We start from the raw sequence: 23119 nt of genomic DNA on the forward strand, positions 1-23119 counted from the left end.
AAAATAGAATTATTATATCAATCAATTACAAAGACATTAATAGACAGTACAAGCTTCGTAAAAGGAGGGACCATCCTTGTCTTATTCACCAGTGTTTTCCCATCACCTAGCACGATATCTGGAACCTAGTCGGTGCTAAATTTTTGTTTGGTGAACAAATGATATGCGCTGCTGACAGCCTTTGCCTGGGGAGAGGTATTTGACCATGATAATCAGGTAAAACAGATAAATGGCAAGTTCTCAGCAAAGCAGTATTTTGCTGCAAATCGACAGGTTTACGACCAAGGAATATAAAGTAAACAGAAGAAAGAAAATTAGTCTTAGGACATTTCAGTGGTGTAGAAGAGTCCTTTGGGGATGGCTAACCCTGGAAATACTATTTTCATTGCCAACAAAAGTTGGGAGATCTCTAAATCTCCTTTTGCCTCCAATTACAGATATTTGTGGAAGACGTTCATGTAAAAGCAAGGGGTGTTTACCGAGCTGTTTACATTTAAACTGAGTTGCATTTTTTGAAGAGCTGTTAATTAACCTCTAATATAGAAATTTGAGAGTGGAAATAAAAATAACACAGGGAATTCAGTAGCTGAATTGTCTCTAGCTGAAGCAGTAAGATTTTTTTTTTTAAAGATTAAACTTCAAACACAGCAGACAGAACACTCAAAGTCATCTAGGAAGTAGAATACAAGAACAAATTCTTGCAAATAACCAGACAGTTGAACCAATGTGAACTGCAGAAGCAGAGTGTGGATCAGAGAACAATGCACACGGGAAAAGGATCTGGGCTGAGACCACAGCAGGGGGTGCTCTTGTCACTCCTGACTGCGGGTTTCACTTAAGGTCCTGGTGGGGAGGTTGTGAGTTCATTTGTTCAACACACTTATGTAGCACTACCTTTGTGCCAACCTCTCCACTCGACACTTTATATGTTTTTTCATTTAATACCACAGTGAATGTGATCATTCGCATTTCATGTAAGTGGAAACTGTGTCCCAGTTATGTTAGGGAACGGTCCCAAGTTACACAGCTCGGAAGTGGTTGAGTCAGACTTCAGTCCGTATATCATCCTCTAATGTCCAATACGTAAAAAATGAGCCTAGTCCACCACACTAAGTGCTAATAAAGTGCATGCTTATTGCTACATACTGGTGGTATGAAGAAATGTGTCAAGGGTAGCCCTCATCCTGTGGTGAGCAGATACACATTACAATAAGACCCAATCTAAGGGACTTTCGAAATGCAAATCCCCTGCATGAAGATTGGGTTTCATTCTATGGCTGCTCTTCGGGAGATAGTAATTCGAGATGAGATCTCGCTTTGAGAGAAAGAAAAACAGATTCTTATGAACCCCAAGGATGCACCGGTGAGTGCCCAGGAATACTCAGGTTTTCAAGTAAAAACACACTTTGAAAACTTTGAACTGGTATTGTAGGAAAGCAGTCTTCAATTACTAATTTTCACTGAAAAAGAAAAGTCTTTAAAACTTGAAAACTGTTCACATTCATACTGTCTTCCTGGTTCCTGATGAGCCTGGCACCCACCTGGCAGATCCTTGATAAATGGTAAATATTTTTTGAGGAAATGTTTTTTGAACAGTAAGTTTTTATTACATGGTAGAGCTTTATCAGGCAGACAAGGAGGGGAAGCTATTCAAGGGTATATACAAAGTATGGAAATGTTTAATGCATGCATATATTTTAAAAATTTACTTATTTTATTTATTTTATTTTTGACTGTGTTGGGTCTTTGCTGCGGTGCACGGACTTCTCATTGTGTTGACTTCTCTTGTTGCGGAGCACGGGCTCTAGGCGTGCGGGCTTCAGTAGTTGTGGCTCGCGGGCTCTAGGGCACAGGCTCAGTAGTTGTGGCGCACGGGCTTAGTTGCTCCGCGGCATGTGAGATCTTCCCGGACCAGGGCTTGAACCCGTGTCTCCTGCATTGGCAGGCAGATTCTCAGCCACTCCGCCACCAGGGAAGCCCCAATGTCTGCATATTTTTCAAAATTTTAATAGACTTTATTTTTTAGTTTAGTTTTAGTTTAGGTTCACAGGAACATGAGCAGATGGCACAGAAATCTCCTATTTTGTGGGGTGTGTGGGTGTTTGTGTATTAGTCAGGCTTTTTCCTTCTTCAAATAACAGAGGCATGAAAGTTACATCAGGTAATAAGAGTTTGCATCAGAAGACTTTCAGCGGCAAGTAATAGATACCCTAACTCTAATGGCTTTATACGTATATATGTATGTATGTGTGTATATGTGTATTTATCATAAAATAGTAAGTCCTGAATTATATTAGTGTCTTGGGTTGATTGATTCAGCTGCTTCTGGATGTTTTCAGAACCCAGGTTCATTCCCCATCTCCACTCTGTCATCCTTGGTTTGTCCTCATTCTCACACCAATAGCAACGTGGCTTCAACACTCCTCCAAATCAACCTAAGCACAGGAATGTCTAGAGGAAAGAGGGAGCATCTCTTTCATTGGTGCCCTCTTAAGAATGGGGACACTTTTCAAAGCCTGATCACCTCTGGAACTGTCCATGAGGTCGGTGCGCCCTGGCTCAGAAGTGCATGGAAGAGGTCACTAACTGAATACCATCAGGGTTCTGTTAGTCAGGAAGGTGGAGGGGAGGGGAAGCCAGAGTAGATCCTGAGTGGGTGAGCAGTAGTGTCTACTACAGAGTTTATGGTAGGAAAGCATAGTAAAGTACGAATGGGAATGTCTCATCAGGCCTTCTTCAAAACTGGAATTCCATCTGAGTTCCAATCATTGAGTCTTTTAAATGTCCCTTCAACCTCAGCCACCCATTAACATTATAGTGCTGGTTACTCTCTGTCTTTGTTTATATTTTTGCTACTACAGACCAACTGACTTTAAATATACCTTAAATTTATTCATTCAACAGAATGTTTATTGAGTTTCTGTGATGTGCCAGGCACTGTGCCAAGCAATACAGTAGTGAGCAGAAACAAATGGCCACAGAGTGAGGGAGATTACATTAATAAATTACATAATAAATGTGCAAAATTGCGTTTGCGGTAAGTGCTGTGAAGAGACCTTCTCTCATATGGTGCTATGAGAGTGTGTGTTAGGGCGATTTTACCTAGCGGGAGAGGTCGGTTGAGAAAATAGGAAGTCAGGAGAGCTCAAGGATGAGTAGAAGTGAAGTAGGCAGATAGGGGAGGGGAACTGTTTCCAGAGAGGGAAGAATATGTGCATTGGCCCTGTGACAGAAAACAACATGGTATGGACAGAAGACTGGAAGAAGACCAGTGGGACTGGAGCCAAGAGAGCAAAGTGGTCCCAGATGTGTTTGGAGCAGGAGATAGTTGCATCTACCATTAGGCTCATCTCTTTATGTCTTGGCTTCTGCTTCCTCAGAATTCCTGCTGCCTTATGATTTCTGGTGACTGCCTTCTCCATCTTTTGGCTTCTTCCCACCCTCCTGCTTAAAATTTTCCCTGAATATCTCACATTGAAATCATTAAGAAAGATTATCTGATGGGGTCAGCCTGCCAGCATTCATAATAGCATTGCTGTGATGGACAGGATTCTCACGGCCACGAGTTGTGGCTACTCTATTGATACTTAGATAACTACTTTATATGAGCTGTCCATCCCGGTTCTGTCCACCAAGGCCAGAGTGGTGGGGTCAGGTAATCAACATGGTAAAAAGGAATTTACCAGGAGGGGACACTTTCCATGTCCTGTCCAGTACATAATAAATTGGGAATCAACTCTGGACTACCTTAATAGGCTGGCTTTTAATTAATATAGACCTTGTAAATTGATAGCTTTTCTGTACATGAGTATTACTAAATACAGATCAATAAAAGCATTCATAATTAATCACTACTATTAAATGACTGCTCTGTGCTGGGCTTTGTGCTACGTATGAAAACTGCAGAGATGCATTGAAAATTCTGGCTATCAGTGGGTTCACAGGTTTGCAAGTAAACCAACCGTGGTAATAATGGTTTGGTGAGGGTCAGAGTTGGGTAGAGGGTTCTCAGAGGGAGCAGCAGGCTCTTCTTGCTTAGTCGTTAATAGGAGTTAATCAGAAGAACAGAATAGGGAGGGATCTGCCAGGCGGAAGAAACACTGTGTTCAAGGGCACAGAAGCGTGACAGAGTAGAACATGGCACATTTGGGAGCTGAAAGTGATCAGCATGGTTACAACGTAAGAGCTGGGTGTAATGCACCTTGTGGTTTAATATGGAGTTTTCTACCACTATTAATACTAGTAGTGGCCACTTCTTAAATACTTATATACCATACATATATATGCTTTTTAAACTGTATTAGGATTTTCATTGATGTGCTGGGATCCAAAATTTTTTTAAGTGTTTGAAGCTGTAATGGGTATGAATTAAAAAGTGCACTAGTATTTGTATTGCATGCCGTTTTTTTTCAGGAAGATATAAATAAATGTTAACTAGAGAAAAATGTTTCACCCTTAAATTTAAAAAAATTCTCTCTTCATTATGCATTTCTCACTACTTTTAAATTTTTTGTTTTACATTTTCTAAAATAAAAATTGGAAAGTAAAAAAAAAATTTAATATTCTAAAAGATTTCTCTCCTTACCATAACTAGATCTCTAGTGAAAAGCAATTCTCCATTATGTCTGCTCTGTTAAGACTGATTTCACTATTGCAGCAATAATTACTGCAACTCCCCCATCTAGTCTTGTATCATTTCTTACTATATCTAAAACTTTAGTAAGAAATATTTCTGAAAACAGAAAACAATTTGTGCTGGTAATTTATAGTATCTACACAACCAGACCCTACTACCAAATTGATTCAAAGAAAAACCTCTAACCCAGAAACCCAAATAACCTGATAGGATTATTTGGAGTTATATAACAATTTGTCATTTTTTGTTTTAAATATATTTGTCATATTAAATATATATGTCATATTTGTTTTAAATATATATTAAAATTTGTCACTATGCAGAATAATACAAGAGAAAGTGTGGAAGCGAAAGTGAGTGTTAGAAACTAGAAAATAGTTTCCTTCCAATAGTGTAGCGTTCTGCCTCCCCCATCCCTTCCCTTTGTAAAATTACAGCAGAGGGACAAATACAAGATTTCAGAGTTTGCCAAATTTGAGAAAATGAGGAAACACAGCCAAATACATAATATTTACACATGGGAACATTCACGAGCAGGACAAAAATGAAGCAACCTTGCCAATATCATTTTTTAATTTTGAGAGTTTTACTGTAATTTTGAGAGTTACATGCCTTTGAAGATGAAGTAGGCACAGAGGACTCCAGCTGCAAATCAAAGTTTGTAAGTTAAATTTTAAAATATTTTATTCCACAAAATTGATTGAGTTCCTTTCATGTGCTGATTCTATAAGGACTACAAAATGGCATCAACCTAGTCTCTACCCTCATGAACTCTACAGTTGGGAGGAAGTATGTAATAAAATAGATCATTTTTAAAGTACTTCCCACAGTGTGAGAGATACTATTGGAGTGGTACAAATAATACTTTTTTTTTTGAAAGAGTTCATGGTTTTCTACTAATGACTATAAAATAGCATTTGCATAGATTATTGAAACAGTATTGCCCTTCTCCAGTCAAAACAGGCTCTACACTGTAGTCACAGCAGTGATTTCTAAAGTGTGAATCTAATCATCTCACATCTTTGTTTAGCACAGGGGCTCATCATTGCTCTCAGACCAAAAGTCCAAGCTCTTTTAACTTGAATTACATGATCTAGCCCCACATCCTGTCTCCCTATCCACTTTTTATTATTTTAATGTTATTTTTCACCTCTCTCCTCTTCATAATCTATGTTCCAGACTTCCTGGACGCATTCCCCAAAGCACCATATTTACATACATGTTCCTTCTGCTTGAGACCCTCTTCCTTCCCTGCTTTCCCCCACCTTCCCCACTGCTGGTGAGTCTCCAAGAGACTGAACTCTTTGAAGTCAGGGACTCTGCCTCTCATTCGCCAGCGGCTCATGGTGGTAATTCAATAAGTACTTGTTAAGTGAGCGTCGCTAAAAAATTAATTGATAAATCATGAGGGCAAGTTTGGTAGCAAGAGCTGGCCCGATTATAGGCTGTTTCTTAGATAGGAAGAAACCTTCCTAGCGTTATCACTACTAACAATGGGAGTGGTAGCTGACGTCCCAGATAGTTAGGCTTTCTAGTTAGAGGTTAGTACTGTGATTTCGGAAAACTTCTAGAATGCAAGCTGCCACCAAGGAAGCAAGAGCTGTGGCTGTTGGTTTTAAAGGTCACATGCTATGGCCCAGGTTTTCTCCTCCCTTGCTGGCAGTGTCATTAATGAAAGTTAAAACCGGAGACGCACTGAGTGCGTGTTCATGTGTATGTCTGTACAGATATACCCAAGAAAGTAGACATTAATTAGAGTAGGAGGCTAACGTTTGTTAAGCACTTCCTGTGTGCCAGGCACTGTACTAAGCATTTTTTTAAAGAATTATTTCATTCAATTCTCACAACTACCCTGTGAGGTTAGGTACTATCATTTCCCCCATCTTATGATATGGAAACTTAAGAATTAAAAATGAACTAACTTGCCTGAGGTCTCACAGCTAGTAAGAGAGGCAGACCCTAGGGAGGCTTTAAATCTAGGAGAGGCAGGTACATAAATTCATGAATTAGAGCAAAATGCAAGGTTGTGAAATAAAAAGCTCTCTGTAGGTGGGCTGCCTAAATTTTTCCCAATTATACGATATTTTGACCCTGTAATTTTAAGCCATATAGTGATAGTGGCTGTGTTTGTGAATATTTAACCTCAGAAGTATAGCAATATAGTATATATTGTTCAGTTTTCATTGAAAATGTATTTCCTGAAAACCATCATTTTGCCAGTCTAATTTCTTTTCTTTTTTTTTTTTTGATTTTTAAATTTATTTTTGGCTGCGTTGGGTCTTTGTTGCTGTGCATGAGCATTCTCTAGTTGCGGCGAGCGGAAGCTACTTTTTGTTGCGGTGCACGGGCTTCTCATTACAGTGGCTTCTCTTATTGCAGACCACGGGCGCGCAAGCTTCAGTAGTTGTGGCTCGCCGGCTCCCTACTTGTGGCGCCCGGGCTTAGTTGCTCCGCGGCATGTGGGATCTTCTCGGACCAGGGCTCGAACCTGTGTCCCCTGCATTGGCAGGCGGATTCTTAACCACTGCGCCATGAGGGAAGTCCCTAGCTTAATTTCTTGATCGTTTTCATTTACTTCACAGTTAAGCCATTTTCAGTTTTTTCCATTTCAATTTTATATTACATGAATTATTTATTTTCATCAGGATTGATTCTTTTCCATCTAAGTTTTAGTGAAAAGCTTTGATTCAATGATCATTTTTTTGGTCCATTTTAGATTTTACTGATTATAGTGCCTACCCCGACAGTTTTATTTTGATGACTGTATTCATTATTGATTGGATAAGAGGCTAAAGTAAGACTCTCCCATCAGATATTTGAGGTTTTCTTTATTGTACAGGGTGGGTCCATTGTAATTGTCCCCTTTTTTCACCTACCCTGTAAAGTATTTTATACCATATTACACATGTTTAAGTTAACATTTAAATTTTTTCGTAAGTTTAAAACTTTTTTAAAGATGTGGCATCCAACACGTTCCTACACATTGATATTTTAAAATAAAATTCTTATTCACTTTTCAGATATGCCCAATAGAATCAGATATATCCAAAAGAATAATGATTTGGTTACCATCATCATGCACTTTAAAATGTACAAATAATCTCGTTTTTCAAATGGACATTTTATATAATTTCTCTTTCTCACTCAACAAATATTTCCATTTGATTCCCTCCCCAAAATGTATCTATTCTAAAAATATTTTATGCTTGAAAGTCTTATATTGATCATTATATTCTACTAATATGCAGAAAGCATATACTAGTGAATTAAAATTTTAATATTTTTAATTCCTAAAGCCATAAAATTTGACCTGCTTAACATTTTTATTCTGGAACAAATTATTATTACAAATATTATCAGCTTACAGTCATACAACATAAATATATTGTGAGCTTTGAAAAATAATTATTAAACATGAAAAGTAAATGCTACTGGAAATTCATCTCTTAATGAGATGGATGGTTAGTATATCCACATATGAATATTATTTATTGCTAGAACAATACAGGAATCAATATTAAAGTTACTCCTAATTTTCTTTTTTTTAAATCAAAGTATAGTTGATTTACAATGTTATGGTAGTTTCAGGTATAAAACAAAGTGATTCAGTTTCATATATATATATATATATATATATATATATACTCTTTTGCAGATTCTTTTCCCTTATAGGTTATTACAAGATATTGAGTATTGTTCCCTATGCTATACAGTAGGTCCTTGTTGGTTGTCTATTTTATATATAGTAGTGTGTAAATGTTAATCCCAAACTCCTAATTTATCCCTTCCCCCTTTGGTAACCATAAATTTGTTTTCCATGTCTGAGTCTATTTCTATTTTGAAAGTAAGTTCATTTGTATATATATTTTTAGGTTCCACATATAAGCCATATCATCTGATACTTGTTTTTCTCTGTCTGGCTTACTTCACTTAGTATGATAATCTCTAGGTCCATCTGTGTTGCTGTAAATGGCATTATTTCATTCTTTTTTATGGCTGAGTAATATTCCATTGTGTATATATACCACATCCTCTTTCTCCATTCATCTGTTGATGGACATTTAGGTTGCTTTCATGTCTTGGCTATTATAAATAGTGCTGCAATGAACATTGGGATGCATGTATCTTTTCAAGTTATAGTTCTCCGGATATATGCCCAGGAGTGGGATTGCTGGATCATATGGTAACTCTATTTTCAGTTTTTTAAGGAACCACCGTACTGCTTTCCATAGTGGCTGCACCAATTTATATTCCCACCAACAGTGTAGGAGGGTTCATTTTTCTCTACACCCTCTCCAGCATTTATCATTTGTAAGCTTTTTGATGATGGCCATTATGACCAGTGTGTGGTGATACCTCTTTGTAGTTTCCAACTTTATTTTTTGTAGATATGTTGAAAAATCTTGTTCACAGTTTTAAATTGTAAATAACTAGAAGGATGTTGAAGTTTTATTACACCGTATTCATATAGCTTTTTGTACCACTTCTAAGTTGTATGCTAGAAATCACCTAGTGATCTATCGTGAAAAATTATTTTTAATTATCTCCCAACTGACAGCCTGATTAGATCCAACTTCAACTCTTTGAAAGTAAAGAATTGGGAAACCACTTAACTTGCAAAAAGATTTTTTTTTAATCCAGTCATTAAGGACATACAATTTTCCAGCACTTCCATCAGAATTTTGAATTGTCCGTTATTTGAGGCTCCTAGCCCCTCAACAGATTTTATACCCCAGATAATACACCATAGAGAGCCCCCCACCCTTTTTTTTTAATTGGAGAAGGGCAGTGGGAAAAGAGAGATGGGAAAGAGAACCTGTATTTCCCTCACATGTTCATTTTCAGGCAGATAGATTTTAAGAAGTTAAGGATCTGGAAACTTACTCTTAAGTTATGCGTACCTAACTTACTTCCTGGAGAGTTATTCATTGCCCAGTTAGAAGAGGCTAGTCCGTTGTGTTGCTATTTCCTTTTTTCCATACACTTCTAAATAATTATTTCTTGTATCTTATGCTCTCCGTGCCTTTGGTGAGGAAATAGTATCACGAAGGCAGGTGGAGAGAACTGGAAGCGAGGAGTTCCAAACGTCTTGCTGTTTTTGCTGCTTCCCACTTCCTCACCCCGTGTACCATGGCAGCAACTGCCAGCCAGAGATGATCTTCCACATGGTCATTTTAGAACCCAAACTTCTTCCAGTTTGTGGTTCTGCTTTCCTTCTGGGCATCAGACTCCCCTTCATTCATCTGGCAAAAGGGCAAAGAGCAGGGATGATCATGTATGAACGCAAACCTCAAATTACTCTTGAGCTATTCCATCCTGAATATATTTGTTCCATCCAGAAACATTGATAACTCGTACAGAATTATAAAAGTAATGGGGGTTGCAGCTTTCCATTGCACTAACAGCCCTTTAATTAAACTGTTCAAGCTGCAAGTGTCTGTTGGATATGATGGCCTCATGAACACTGAACAGGGCATGTCTCTCCACCCGTTCACATCATTTTCATCAATTCTTAACAGAAAATGTAACTTGAAGCAAAATTTAGTTTTTTCATATCCAAATACTTGTTCTAATATATGCATCAGATGATTTGAGATCAGCAAAGCTCTCACTAAACAAGTACTTTTTAGGTCACACAATATTAGCTGCCTTTAAAAGAAAAAAAGATGAAACTGATTTGACAGCCATACCCATGTTTCTGACAAATGTGCATGTCTGATACACATGAGTGCACAACAACCCTATTTTTCTTCAACACAATCATCAAATAATATGTGTTAAGCACACATTTGGGCGAAGTGGTTTACAAGGGGTCTCTATTACATTTGTTTTATATTATGTCCTGTGTGTTTCAGTTCATAAGTGAGTGAGACAGACCTCAGGGTATAAAGCCAGCATGATCTCTCTCTCCCTTCACTTCTTTTGGATATTAAGCCCTTAGCTCAAAACAGTTCAGTGGTCGCTTAAGAAAATCACAAAAGTTGCATAAAATTTGTGATCAAGATGCTTTAATTTTCTTATTTATGACCTATATGATGTAATAAAAGTTATCTTTATTCAATTTTCATGAAATAAAACTGAGTAGGCTAGTTAGCATTTGTTGATTGATTTCATAGTATATTAAATAATTTGGAGAGACCAGCAAGCACAAACCAGATGATATGGGAAGGTCGACTTAAGAAAGAAAACAAAACCACAAACCTCAAGTATAAATGAAAGTACTTATATGGTTTAGAAAAATATCTTGGACTATAATGAAAAAGTAACCTGAAGAGTTATTATAGAAGGTCCTGAAACTTACAGAACACTATGTAACTAGTAGAGGTATAAATAAAATACAGGCAATTTTATAGTATCAGGTCATATTTCAGATGTAGGCTTGATGCCCAGATTTTTATATAAACATGCCATAAACTCAGTATTTAATCAACTATAAATGATATTCCTTTGCACTTTTGAAGCATATACAAACTGATTAAACTCCTCATCACTTGCCCGAAGCAGCGTCCTAACCGATCACTCTGCCTCCAGTCTAACAGCTTTCTACTTTAAGCCTCCACGAGCTGCCAAGTGTGTGTAGGTGAGCTCTCTCTTGGTTACCCTCTCGTTGCATATGAGGAGAGGAGAGGAAAGGGGACTCGGGGTATAGTCCCAGGCGGTCATGGCAATCACAGAATTTGTTTGAATGCTAGTGGTTTGTCTCAGCCATTCATCATTTTTTTTTACTTTTTATATTCCATCCTATCTATATTAATTTCACTACAAAAAAGTCTAATTACTTATCAGAAATAAAATTGTTGCTCAAGAGAGGTGTCAGATGATATTCTGTGACACACCTCAGTATACATTTTTCTTAAGTGCGAGGCGTAAGTCTATGAACTAAAACACCTTAGCCCAACCCTCTAGAGTGAAGGAATCCTTTTTATGGGAACAGAGTCTTCCAAGGTGGGGTATAACCCAATCTAGAGTTCCTTGTGGGTGCAGATTAAACTACTAGAAAAGAGAAACCAGTTATTCTATTTAGATCACTTCGTTTAGATCTTGATTAAATCTAAAGACAGAAGAGACCTCTGATGGGCTCCACCAGTAGGATAATAAACAGGAGAAGTCTGAGGCGAAACTGGAAAGCTTTTTCCAGTTCAGCAAAGGAGTCAGAGATGCACGTACTTTGTAAGATCTCTTTGTAACCTTCCCCATATGTATTATCTCCGTCCGTTTCTCTTGCTGATTTATTCAACAAACAAATGTATATGGAGCACATCTGTGCCAGGCACTGCTCTAAGCTCTGTGTATTGAGCAGTAAATAAGATAGATGAGGGCCTTGTTCTCATGGAACTTTCACGTCACAGGGAGGGGACTGACAAAAACAAGCAAAAAAATAAATAAGTGCCAGGCACAGAATTCAAACACAGTGATGTCATAGAAGAGATATTGGAGGTTAGTACATGATAACTCTAAGCTGGATGCCAGCCAAAACTTTTTTAATAAAAAAATTTAGGAGAGTTTCATTCCATAATCAATCTTGAAGGAAACAAGAAGAAAAAGTAGGAGGTGGCTTGCTGTAAAAAAAAACAAAAGGACTCTAGGCTCTGTTGGGTTTCCCGGCAGGGAATTATGAACATCTCAGAGCATTGTCTTTTATCAGCCTCTTTAAAGGATTTCAAAATCTGAACTGTCACATGGGTGACTGTAAAGTCAAATTTTCTTTCCCTTGGCCCCTCTGGTAAGGACTGTACCACTCGTTCAGATGATGCTGCCCTTATTCAAAATAGCTTGGACCTTTGGGTCTATCTTTTGGAATTTGCCTCCTGAGCTGTTTATTAGCTGCTAGCAAAATAATTTTCTTTTAATTTTATTCTGTCTCCTTTTACTCTTTGCCTCCAGGCTTTACTGAGTTCCTCTGATGATCTCAGTTTCCTTTTTTTCTTGCTCCTGAGGGTCCCTGAGGACCGTTGTGGTCCCAACCTGGAGCTGTGAAAGCGGTGGTAGGAGAACTGATTGAGTTCCTGTATCAGTTTGGCTCCAGTCAAGAGAAAGAGGCCACATAGCAATTTAAACAGGGGAAGTGTTATAATTTATAAAAACAGAAATAATTATAAATTATAACGGGATATTGGAGAAACAGGGAATGGTTAGTAAGAAATAAAAAGAACTCTAAAAAATATAGGAAACAGCACATATGAGGAGCAGCCATTGTCTTTTGAGCTGACATTGAAACCAAGAAGAGGCCTCCTGGCCTTGTTAGAGAGGACATGGCTATAGTTCCCTTCGTGGTATAGACGTCACTCTGGTGCCCTGCTGAGGGAGCTCGCTGGAGCTCTGCCTTTTGGAACTTCCCCGAAAACCACCCTCTAGGGAGTTGGTGAATCTGTTTATGGGAGGGTTCTCACCAGAGCACTCTGTTACAAAACTGTCTGGGGCAGGGGGCTACTGGAGAAAACTGCTGGTCACTGGGTGCTGTCAGCCATCACACACTGCAGGAGCCGGGCACTGGAGAAGCCCACGCTCTGCAGGGACCTGCTAGGTGAGCACACAGAAGCAGGAAGAAAAACCCCTTTCTTCTGCATCATTTCCTCAGAGTCCTTTCCTGATAGACCTCGACATGGTGTCGGCTAGCAAAGGAAAAATAAACGGCACAGATTCACTTTCACAAGATAAACAATTAAGGGTGAATTTGGAGCTGGGAAGCAATAATTTGATAACTGGCGCAGTTGGTAAGACAGTTTTGCATGGGGCACTTAAGGAGTCAAACCAACTTCTATGTGTTTGAGATCCACCTGCCGGCTAGAAGTAAAATAAACTGATAACATGCTTAATGGAAAGGAATACTTGGTCAAATGTTCACTGCATCATGGTTCCCAAAGAGAAAGATAATATTAGTGTGTGTATATATGTGTTTATATATATACCCACACACTAATATATCTCTCTATATATATTGTATACAGCCTAATATGCATATTATATATAAATATTATACATATTTTTATATAATATAATATATAAAATATTATATATAATATACATTATATATATATAATCTCCATCCATCCTCCTGGCATACCAGATTTAGTATAAGGGTGCCAACACAGCTCTCATGGGAAGATCTCTCCTTTTTTCTGAGAATATACTCATTTTACTCTTTGGGTTTTCAAATGGCCTTTATATATATATATATATATAAAATATACATATATTAGTGAAATAATGGTCATAGTGAAAGATAGTTTTTGTTGTTGTGGCTGTTCTGTCTTAAAATTATTCCTACCCGACAAAATAAGAGTTATCAACCCTGTATTAGTACTCTTTCCATTTAAAGAAAATTATGCTAGTCTATGAAATTCAAATCTGGAAACTGTTGCACCCAGGTAAGAATGTATTAATGTAAATTGTGGCAAGTCACTGTTATCCTTTTGTGAAATGTATAAAAAGAAGTTTTACATGTAGAAACTGAAAAACAGTTGTCACTTTATGCTCAACAGAAAGGACTTATAAACAGAACTTAAACAATAGCTAGGCCATGCACTTTACATTCCTTGTCTCCACTTAAATTAACCAGTAATGAGTATTATTATCACTGTTTTTCAGGTGACAAAAATCAGATAGAGTTAAATAATTTTTCCAAGTTCCTATAGCTAGTAAATAGCAGAGCCAAGTTTTAAATAGGTCTGTGACTGCCTCCAAAATGTTTCATGATTTAAACAGATGTCTGACTGCCTCCAAAAACCTTCCAGTGTGTAGAGAAAGACAAAAACTGAATTAAGGAGCTAGAAAATGGATTTTTCAAAAAATAAAAAGATGAATAGATAATATAATATAACTATAATATAATTATATGGTATGTAATATACACACAGAGATATATAATTCCTAGAGAAAGGAAATGTGAAAAAGGACTTCATAACTTGTTCTCAAACCTTAAGGAATATCATGTATGTAAAACTCAGTAACTAGTTTCTGCTTTCACCGAAGCAAATATAAGTGTAGTAGGTTATACAGGGTACACCAGTGCAAGTAGAGAATGTGTTTGTGTATTGTTAAAATACATTGGTGTATCAGGAAGGAAACTGTGGCAGATTTGATTGCAGTGGGTTAATCAAATATGGATTTATCTGTATCATGGAAGAATAAGTCCAGATATGGATAGTTGCTGAGACTGTTTCAGTAACAATATTAGCGCCAACCTTGCTGGGATTCCCTTGGCCTTCCTCTAATGGCTACACAATTGCTGCTGTAGTTTCTACCATTATATCTCCATTCAAGCAAGGAAGAGAAAGGAGTGTGCCAGCTACATATGACTCATTTTATCAGCTTTTCTGAAACATCCCCAAATGACTGGTTTTGTTCTCATTAGCCAGTTCTGGGTCAAATGTCCTTGCCCCTACATGCAAGGGAATTTGGAAAAAGCAAAGAATAACTTTATCATGATTAGCTTAGACCATGGATCAGACAAACTCTGACCTCAGAAGCAAATTCAGGCCATTGTTATAAATAAGGTCATGCCCACTTATTTGCACATTGGCTGTGATTGCTTTCACACCACAGTGGCAAAGCTGAATAGTTGTGAGAAGGACAGATGGCCTGCAAGGCCTAACATTTTTACTATTTGGCCTTTTACCAAAAATGTTCATTGACCCCTGGCTTAGATCAGTCATGGCCCCTTGCCTGGGGTTGACCACATGGACACTTTGGGGCTAAGTGGGCTTTCGTTAAGCAAGGAAGAGGGAGGAAAAGTGACATTAGAAAAGAACCAAAAGTGTATGTCAGGCCACGTGGTCCAGCCAATCATATACAAGACCACAAAAGCATAACACGTTTTCTATTTTAAGTCACAGGGTCACCTTGAACATATAACTTTTCTGTTCCTTCATTTCTTCATGAGCCAACTAAAACTTTAGAAAGGTAGAAAATTTGCAAATATACAGAATCAAATGATTGGCAATATTGTGAAATATCATGAATTCATGAGTTATATCATGTGATATATCATGAATTCATTCATAATTTACTGAGTTTTATACAGCACTGTCTAAGATGTTGTCACACTGAGTCTTAGACACGTATTTAACTGACTGACACTTCCCTTTAAACTATTTATTTTAGGTTCTTGCATACACTGAGGGACTTCATGGAAAATGGATGTTCAGCGAGATACGAGCTGTATTTTCAAGGCGTTATCTTCTACAGAACACTGCTTTGGAAGTATTTATGGCAAACCGAAGTAAGTCCCCTTAAATATTTTGAAAGAAAATGTGCTCGTATTTGGATGTTATTCATTTACATGGTGTGATACTGACTTGATTTTTTTTGTTTTATTTCTTTCTTTGATATGCCCTCGCTAAAATAAAAATACAAAAAGAATTAATTTGCTTGAAGACATTAATCCTAGATTTCTCATGGATAAAGTTACACAGAAATCTGATTTTCCATGAAGATTCATTACCTTTACCAATAAATCATGAAGGGTACTTGAAAATGATTTCTGAAATTGATGGTTAGCTCTCCTGTGGTTTTCTAAATCATGTTTTTTCTTCTTACCACAGCCTCAGTTATGTTTAATTTCCCTGATCAAGCAACAGTAAAAAAAGTCGTCTATAGCTTGCCTCGGGTTGGAGTAGGGACCAGCTATGGTTTGCCGCAAGCCAGGTAATTATATCACATTACACATTATCTACGGTTTGTTAACGTATTTCAATCTCAATATGACGGAAATCTAAATAAGTTTATACCACTATAATTATTTTGAAAATCAAGGAATTGTCTTCCTCTGCAGGTCATTTGTAGGGAAAGAGGTTATGAAAACAGCTATTTTAAGAATGACAGAATAGGGCATAATTTTATTTAACACATATATAAATGAGGAAGTAAAAAAGTTGATTGCATATTATAGCTGGCACATAATTAAGACATTTTTGCTGAAGATCTTACAAAAGATATAAATTGTTTTTATAAATGCTATGTATAAATGCTTCTTCATTAAAGTAATAAAACTCTCAGAGTTTATTGAGATTAATAGTCATTAATTATGATGTGATTTTAATCATTCTTAAATCTCTCATCTTGGTATTTTAAAAGCATTATTTTGAAATCTTATTTTATTGAAAAATACTATTCTAAGTAGAAAACATAGTAATTATGTTTATCACTAATATCAGTTAGCTGGTTTTCGGCTCCAAGTAACTGAATACCTAACTAAAAGTGGCTTAAGCAATAAGGGTTTTGCTTCGGGGGGGGGGTTGTTTTATGAGAGATGTGGAGTTAAGAAGGAGTTGCTAGTATTGGCTCAGACGTTCAGTGATGTCAGGACTCTCAGTTGGCCTCATATTCACAAAATAACCACCACTGCTCCAGACACCACATCTTCACACAACTGCTTTCAAGTAGGAAAAAGACACAAAGGATTTCCTCTTGAACTTCTGTGTTTTAGGATGGAGTATATTTAGAAGCCTTTAGCAATTTTTATCTCAGGTCCCTTTGGCCAGAATGGGGTCACCTTCCTGCCCCTAAAACAATCACTGAATGCTGAACACGAAGCCGAACCATCCCCTAGAATTCAAGGAGAAATATATCTCAACTCCCTGCCACTTCCTACCTGAAAAAAATACATTTTCTGTGTCAGCTTTGGACAGACAAGCAACAGTGTCTTCCACAGAGATCATTAAGTCCCTGGGAATTGTTGCAGAGCACTGCATGCATGGAAAAGAAAACTAATCTTTGTCTATCTTCTCTTAAACAGGCTACAGACATATAAAAGACAGGGACTGTGTCTTAGTTATCTTTTAATCTACAATACTTAGCACACTGCCTAATTGCAAAGGTGCTTTTTAAGTGCTACTCAACTGGAGTTACCCTGCATTACAAAGTATCTATTCTCGTATTAAGTTTACAGTGTAAGACCAATTCACTGACATGTATGCACATGCCTAGGATACTTGCTAGTTGAATGACAATATTAAATTAAGACATTAGTAGATAATGAAGTACTTATATAAAATACAGGTCAAAAGAAAAATGCATTCAATCTATCAAAAAAAGAAAATGAAGGTAGTTTTGCAAGACTTGTTATTGAATCTAAGCTGACTCATAGTAATCACTACTTCCTTTCCCAAGTACTTACAAATTGTTTAATCAAGTCAAGAATTTTTTCCAGGAATTGATATTAGGAACTCACAAATAGGCCTAACTTTTTCCTTTTAAAAAATAATCATCTGGGCTTCCCTGGTGGTGCAGTGGTTGAGAGTCCGCCTGCCAATGCAGGGGACACGGGTTCGTGCCCCAGTCCGGGAAGATCCCACATGCCACGGAGCGACTAGGCCCGTGAGCCATGGCCGCTGAGCCTGCGCGTCCGGAGCCTGTGCTCCGCAACAGGAGAGGCCACAACAGTGAGAGGCCCGCATACCGCAAAAAAAAAAAAAAAAAAAAAAAATCATCTGCCTCCTGGCATATTTCTCAATGATCATGATTCTTCAAAGATTACCAATAGAGTTTTCTAATTTCCTTTAGTACTCTTAGACTTGTCCAGACCTGAATTCATTAAAAACAACCAGAAGCTCTTGTACTATATTCCTTACCTTCTATGAACATTATTTTCCTTTTAACCACATTTGGTCTCTCTTTAATTTTTGGAAGATCATTCTTCTTGATAGAAAAACTGGAAACAAAATAGATGTTTAGTAAGTTTGGAAATTCTATCTTAAAACACTCTTTTGTTGTCCCCTTGGCTTTCCCCCCAAAGGCTCAACTCATTATTAGTTTCCTAATAAAATACTTAAAAATTCAGTTTTGTATACTTCATGTGATATATAGACTTAGAAGTAGCAGATGGGGGTAAGAGGAACACTGAATCTAGGCTTAGACCTGATACAACTGGCAGCGACAGAGCCTGATACCTAGTAGGAACTCAATACATATATGTTGAAAGAATGAATAACATAAGGCAAGGGGAATGACACGTTCATCTGCTATAAAATGGGAACAGTATCTTTGCAAAGAGATGTTTTACGAATGTCTTGAGATCATAAAATGAAGGCACTTTGTGAACAGTGAACACACATATACACTATACACATACATGCATGTATACACAGATATAGATAGGTAAGTAGGTGAGAAAGTAGGTAGGTAGGTGGGTAGGTAAATAGACGTAGACACATACTTGTATAAATATATGTGTGTGTGATATGTAAGATCCTGTTACACTTAGAGAATTGTCAAAGGAAAGCGATGATGTCTGGCTCCTACAAGTAGAAGCCTTCCAGCTGAGAGTATCTTGGCAAAATCACCAAGGGATCCATTCTTTGCTTTGTTTTTTTGACATTGGGTTTTGTCAGTTTAAAGCAGAATTTATCAAACTCTAGGGTACTTCCTCTAAGCTAAGCCCATAGGAGACTGCTTTAGAAACAAACAAAAATGATCAAACTCCAAAGCAGGTATACTGCCAGAAAATTGACTTCACATATCATTTAGGCTGCTTTTTGGGCAAGCCCACCGAAGAGATCGCATTCCAAAAATTTAGAACAGAAGGAATATTTCCACTAAGCTAGCATAGCCTAATGAATGCCCCTTTAATTTATACCCATGGGTCTCATTTGCTGAGCACTCTCCATGTGCCAGGGACTATATTTTGTGTTTTAGTTTATAAGCATTATTTCCTTTAATTCTTTTTTGTTTGTTTTGGGCTTATAAACAACAGATGTTTATTTCTGGCAATTCTGGAGGCTAGAAAGTCCAAGATCAAGGCACCAGTAGATTTGGTGTCTGGTGAGATCCCAACTCCAGGTTCATAGATGGTTACCTTCTCGATGTGTCTTCACATGGCAGAGGGGCTCTCAGCCCTTAATTCTTAAAACAACCATGTTCTTAATGTGGATCCTTTTTTTTTTTTTTTTTTTTTGCGGTACGCGGGCCTCTCACCACTGCGGCCTCTCCCGTTGCAGAGCACAGGCTCCGGACGCACAGGCTCAGTGGCCATGGCTCACGGGCCCAGCCGCTCCGCGGCATGTGGGATCTTCCCGGACCGGGGCATGAACCCGTGTCCCCCGCATTGGCAGGCGGACCTCAACCACTGCGCCACCAGGGAAGCCCCTTAATGTGGATTCTTAATGGTATTCTTATCCCACTTTACAGATAGGAAATTTTTGGTTAGGGAAGTTACTTATCTTGCCCAAGATCATAGCCCACTCTCTTAATTTCTATTTTGTTTCTTCTATCAAAGTGATCCACATTGGTCAAAAGAACAATACCTTTACCCCTGCGTAACAAAAGAAAAATACTGACAAAAAACTTGACCATTTTCTAGACTCCATACTGATTGTCATTGTTTGGTTAATGTATTTTCTATTCAGACAGTCATTACAATCAATAAACTTTGGATTTAGTTAGATTCTTTACTTACTAAGAATACACCTGATTGCATACATAGAGTTAATGATTTTAAATGGTCACCATTTGTTATGGTACTTAATATTTTTTTCCACAGGGCAATTTTATCTTCTTCTTATCCCCCAATTCTAAAAGCATTTTACCGTAGCCCAAATATGTACCAACTATCCTCATTCTAATATATAATTTTTTATAGGATATTTTGAATAGCCCTATTGATTTACTGTTTCCCATTTTGCTTCGCCTTATGATTGAATTATTTAATTTCTTTTTGAATTTCATCTCTCTTTAGCCATTTTTTAATTTTAGGATAGATGTCCAAGAATTCAAGTCATTTAGTATACACTTATTGAGACCCTAGGTCAAGCATTGCTAAATGCTAAGGACATAACAGTGTGTAAAACAGTTCCTGCTCTCAGTGAGTTTATAGTAGAAAAGAGAAAGCAGTAAACAGGAAAAGCTGATCCTTTCCCTGAACTTGCTAATAGTAATCTGATTTTCTAAATTCATTTCGTTTGCTCATATTTTTCTTCACCACTGCATACTCTAAGAATGACAGGATAATTTTCTCCCATGATTCCTCTTATTTCCCCTTATCGAGATTTGTTTGGTCTTGGTTTTTGAGTGTTTTTGGTGCTCAGAATTATTTCCAGGTTAGCAGTTTTCTTCTTAAATTGTCTAGGTTTAAAATGTCAACAAATAAATGTACAACTTTATTATATACATTGCTTTTAGCAGACTAAGCATGTTGCAGGTAAGAATTTTAGTCAGATTAGCAAGAATATGATTATGATAGTAATCCAACAAAAGTTGGACTAAGCACATAATTATAATAGTAGCAAATAATAATTGGGTAAACATAGTTTATTAATTCTTTGATAATTCAGAAAATATTGTAGCATGTTGCCATGACAAAGTCAGAATCAAGGCAAAAGTTTATAACATAAATGGTTGTATGAATGAGAGTGTATCTGGAAAATTTTGAAAAGTGGTGCCAGTATGGATCAAAATCTGGAAGCCCTCTAAGTAGCCCTGTGAAAATCATATCACCAATTAATTGAAAAGTATGCTGAATTATAGAATTGAAGTATGAAATATATATGCCCTTTACTATTGCAATGAAGTGAATCATTAGACTTACATAGTTCTTTTGGAGTCAGTAGGATCTATTATCTCAAATATATGTAACTAGGAAAGTTCTTCAAAAATGTTAATATGTGACCAGGCTGCTACAACATATTACATTAATATTTTAAACATTGAGTTACACATAATTATTTTTAAAATTCTTAATTCAGATTTGAATTTGAGATAACAAGTTTCTTCCCATTCTTCTTTCCTCCCTCCTTTACCTCAACTAACATATATCTTAGCTCCTGCCATGCCTATTAAGATCCCATGTGAACAGAAACATATGGTAATAATACATGGGTGACAAAAATAGTCTTAGGTCCGCAGTTCCCAAAATAAGCACCACGGAGCCCTGAGATGTCACAGTGCACTCTCAGGGCTACTGAAGGGCATTTAATATTTTTTAGGGAAACACAACAACATCTGTTAGACGCTGCACAAACTCTTAGCCTGAGTTAGTTCTAAGTTTCAACATTTGATAGGACTGCATTCTTGCATGCTTTTTGATGCCATCTTAGCTTTGTGAAACTAGTTTATAGGGGTTGCTCTGGTAATAAAAAAATAAAAATGCTGCATGAAAATTCACGTGGAACAGGCATTGAAGGTGGTGGTGTCAGATATGATTCCAAGGTTTAAGTTGCACAGTGACCAACAGGTGTGCAATACATTCCTTTAGTTAAGTAATTGTCGTTAGTTAAGAATGAAATAAAATATTATTTTTCTTTCAATTTTTGAGTATTATATTCTCAAAGAGCTACTAAGTTGTTAAGGCTCAAGTATTCAGTTATTTAGACCTAACTACATAATAAACAGAACCGTTAGGTGTCTCTCTTGGGCTAGGGGCGCCATGAAAAAATTCCTGAGACCCTAAAGGTGGCATAAATACAAAAAGTTTGGGAACTTCTATTTTAAGTGATGAATGTTTTAGAAACTCAGTTAGCCTTATCGTACTTCTACAAATACAGCCAGCTTTCATTATTTTTTATAGGAACACATTGTACCTTCAAAGGTTCATAATTTACACAAATTATCCTGATTTACTCCCTTACGATATTCCTATGTCCCTTATGAATTCGTACGTTTTCAAAGTTCCCAGTTGTTTGTTTCTGACCTCATAGGGGGATGGGTGTCGTGTGGTTAGAGGCTGTGCACGTGTGGCAGAGGCAGGCGTGGAAAGTTCAGTGGCAGCATTAAGTATATAAGGGTTAAGTCAAATGCCTTTAAGCTGTTGACTGTCTACCTAGCTTTGTAGTATGCAGTAGGTTTGCTGTAGTGTTCAAAAGCTACTTTGCCTTATTTTGAGCATAGTTTCACCTTTTTTGTTATTGACATAAAATACCCACTTGGAGCCATATTATACCAATAAGTGCTTTCATATTGGTTTATCCTCAGTAAATAAATATATCTTCTCTATAACAGATTTTTCAAATATTGCTAATATCTACAGCTAAAATATATTTTGTAATTTATCTCAGAAAGATAAACCATAAATTCAATAATATCAAATCAATACATTAGTTATTATTGGACTTTTAAAAGTCATGAGTTAAAAGAGACTTTTTGTTATGGTTTGCTTAATTGCTAGGAGGATATCACTAGCCACTCCTCGACAGCTTTATAAATCTTCCAACATGACTCAGCGTTGGCAAAGAAGGGAAATTTCAAACTTCGAATATTTGATGTTTCTTAATACTATAGCAGGTAAGACATCTTATTCTTTAATCTCATAATATGTTTATGTTCATCAAAAATCTTCGGTAATGTGACTTGATGGAATGCATTGTTCGCCTTAGAATTCAAATACAGCCTTAGAATAAATATTGAAGCACTCACATTAAATTGCTATCAGAAACTATACAAGCTAGTACCACGGTTTAGGTGCATTTACTGTTGAAGAGGCTTTTTCTTGCTCTCCTTCTGCCATTTCCTTTGCTGACAGCTTTGTCTGACGGTTTATTAGAGTCAACAAAC

At 37.1% G+C, this 23119-nt stretch overlaps 1 protein-coding gene across 8 annotated transcripts in view; it reads left to right on the forward strand.

Annotated features, from left to right (window-relative positions):
• Window positions 1–23119, forward strand: part of NBEA (neurobeachin) — a 630595-nt gene that overhangs the window by 494208 nt on the left and 113268 nt on the right. For all 8 annotated transcript variants that reach the window (XM_079902587.1, XM_079902590.1, XM_079902583.1 and 5 more), the window contains 3 exons: window positions 15740–15857; window positions 16180–16282; window positions 22734–22849. In XM_079902587.1, the coding sequence (XP_079758713.1) occupies window positions 15740–15857; window positions 16180–16282; window positions 22734–22849 (337 nt within the window). The remainder of the gene's footprint in view (window positions 1–15739; window positions 15858–16179; window positions 16283–22733; window positions 22850–23119) is intronic.

The sequence above is a fragment of the Stenella coeruleoalba genome (assembly GCF_951394435.1).
Source record: "Stenella coeruleoalba genome assembly, chromosome: 18".
Lineage (NCBI taxonomy): Eukaryota > Metazoa > Chordata > Mammalia > Artiodactyla > Delphinidae > Stenella > Stenella coeruleoalba.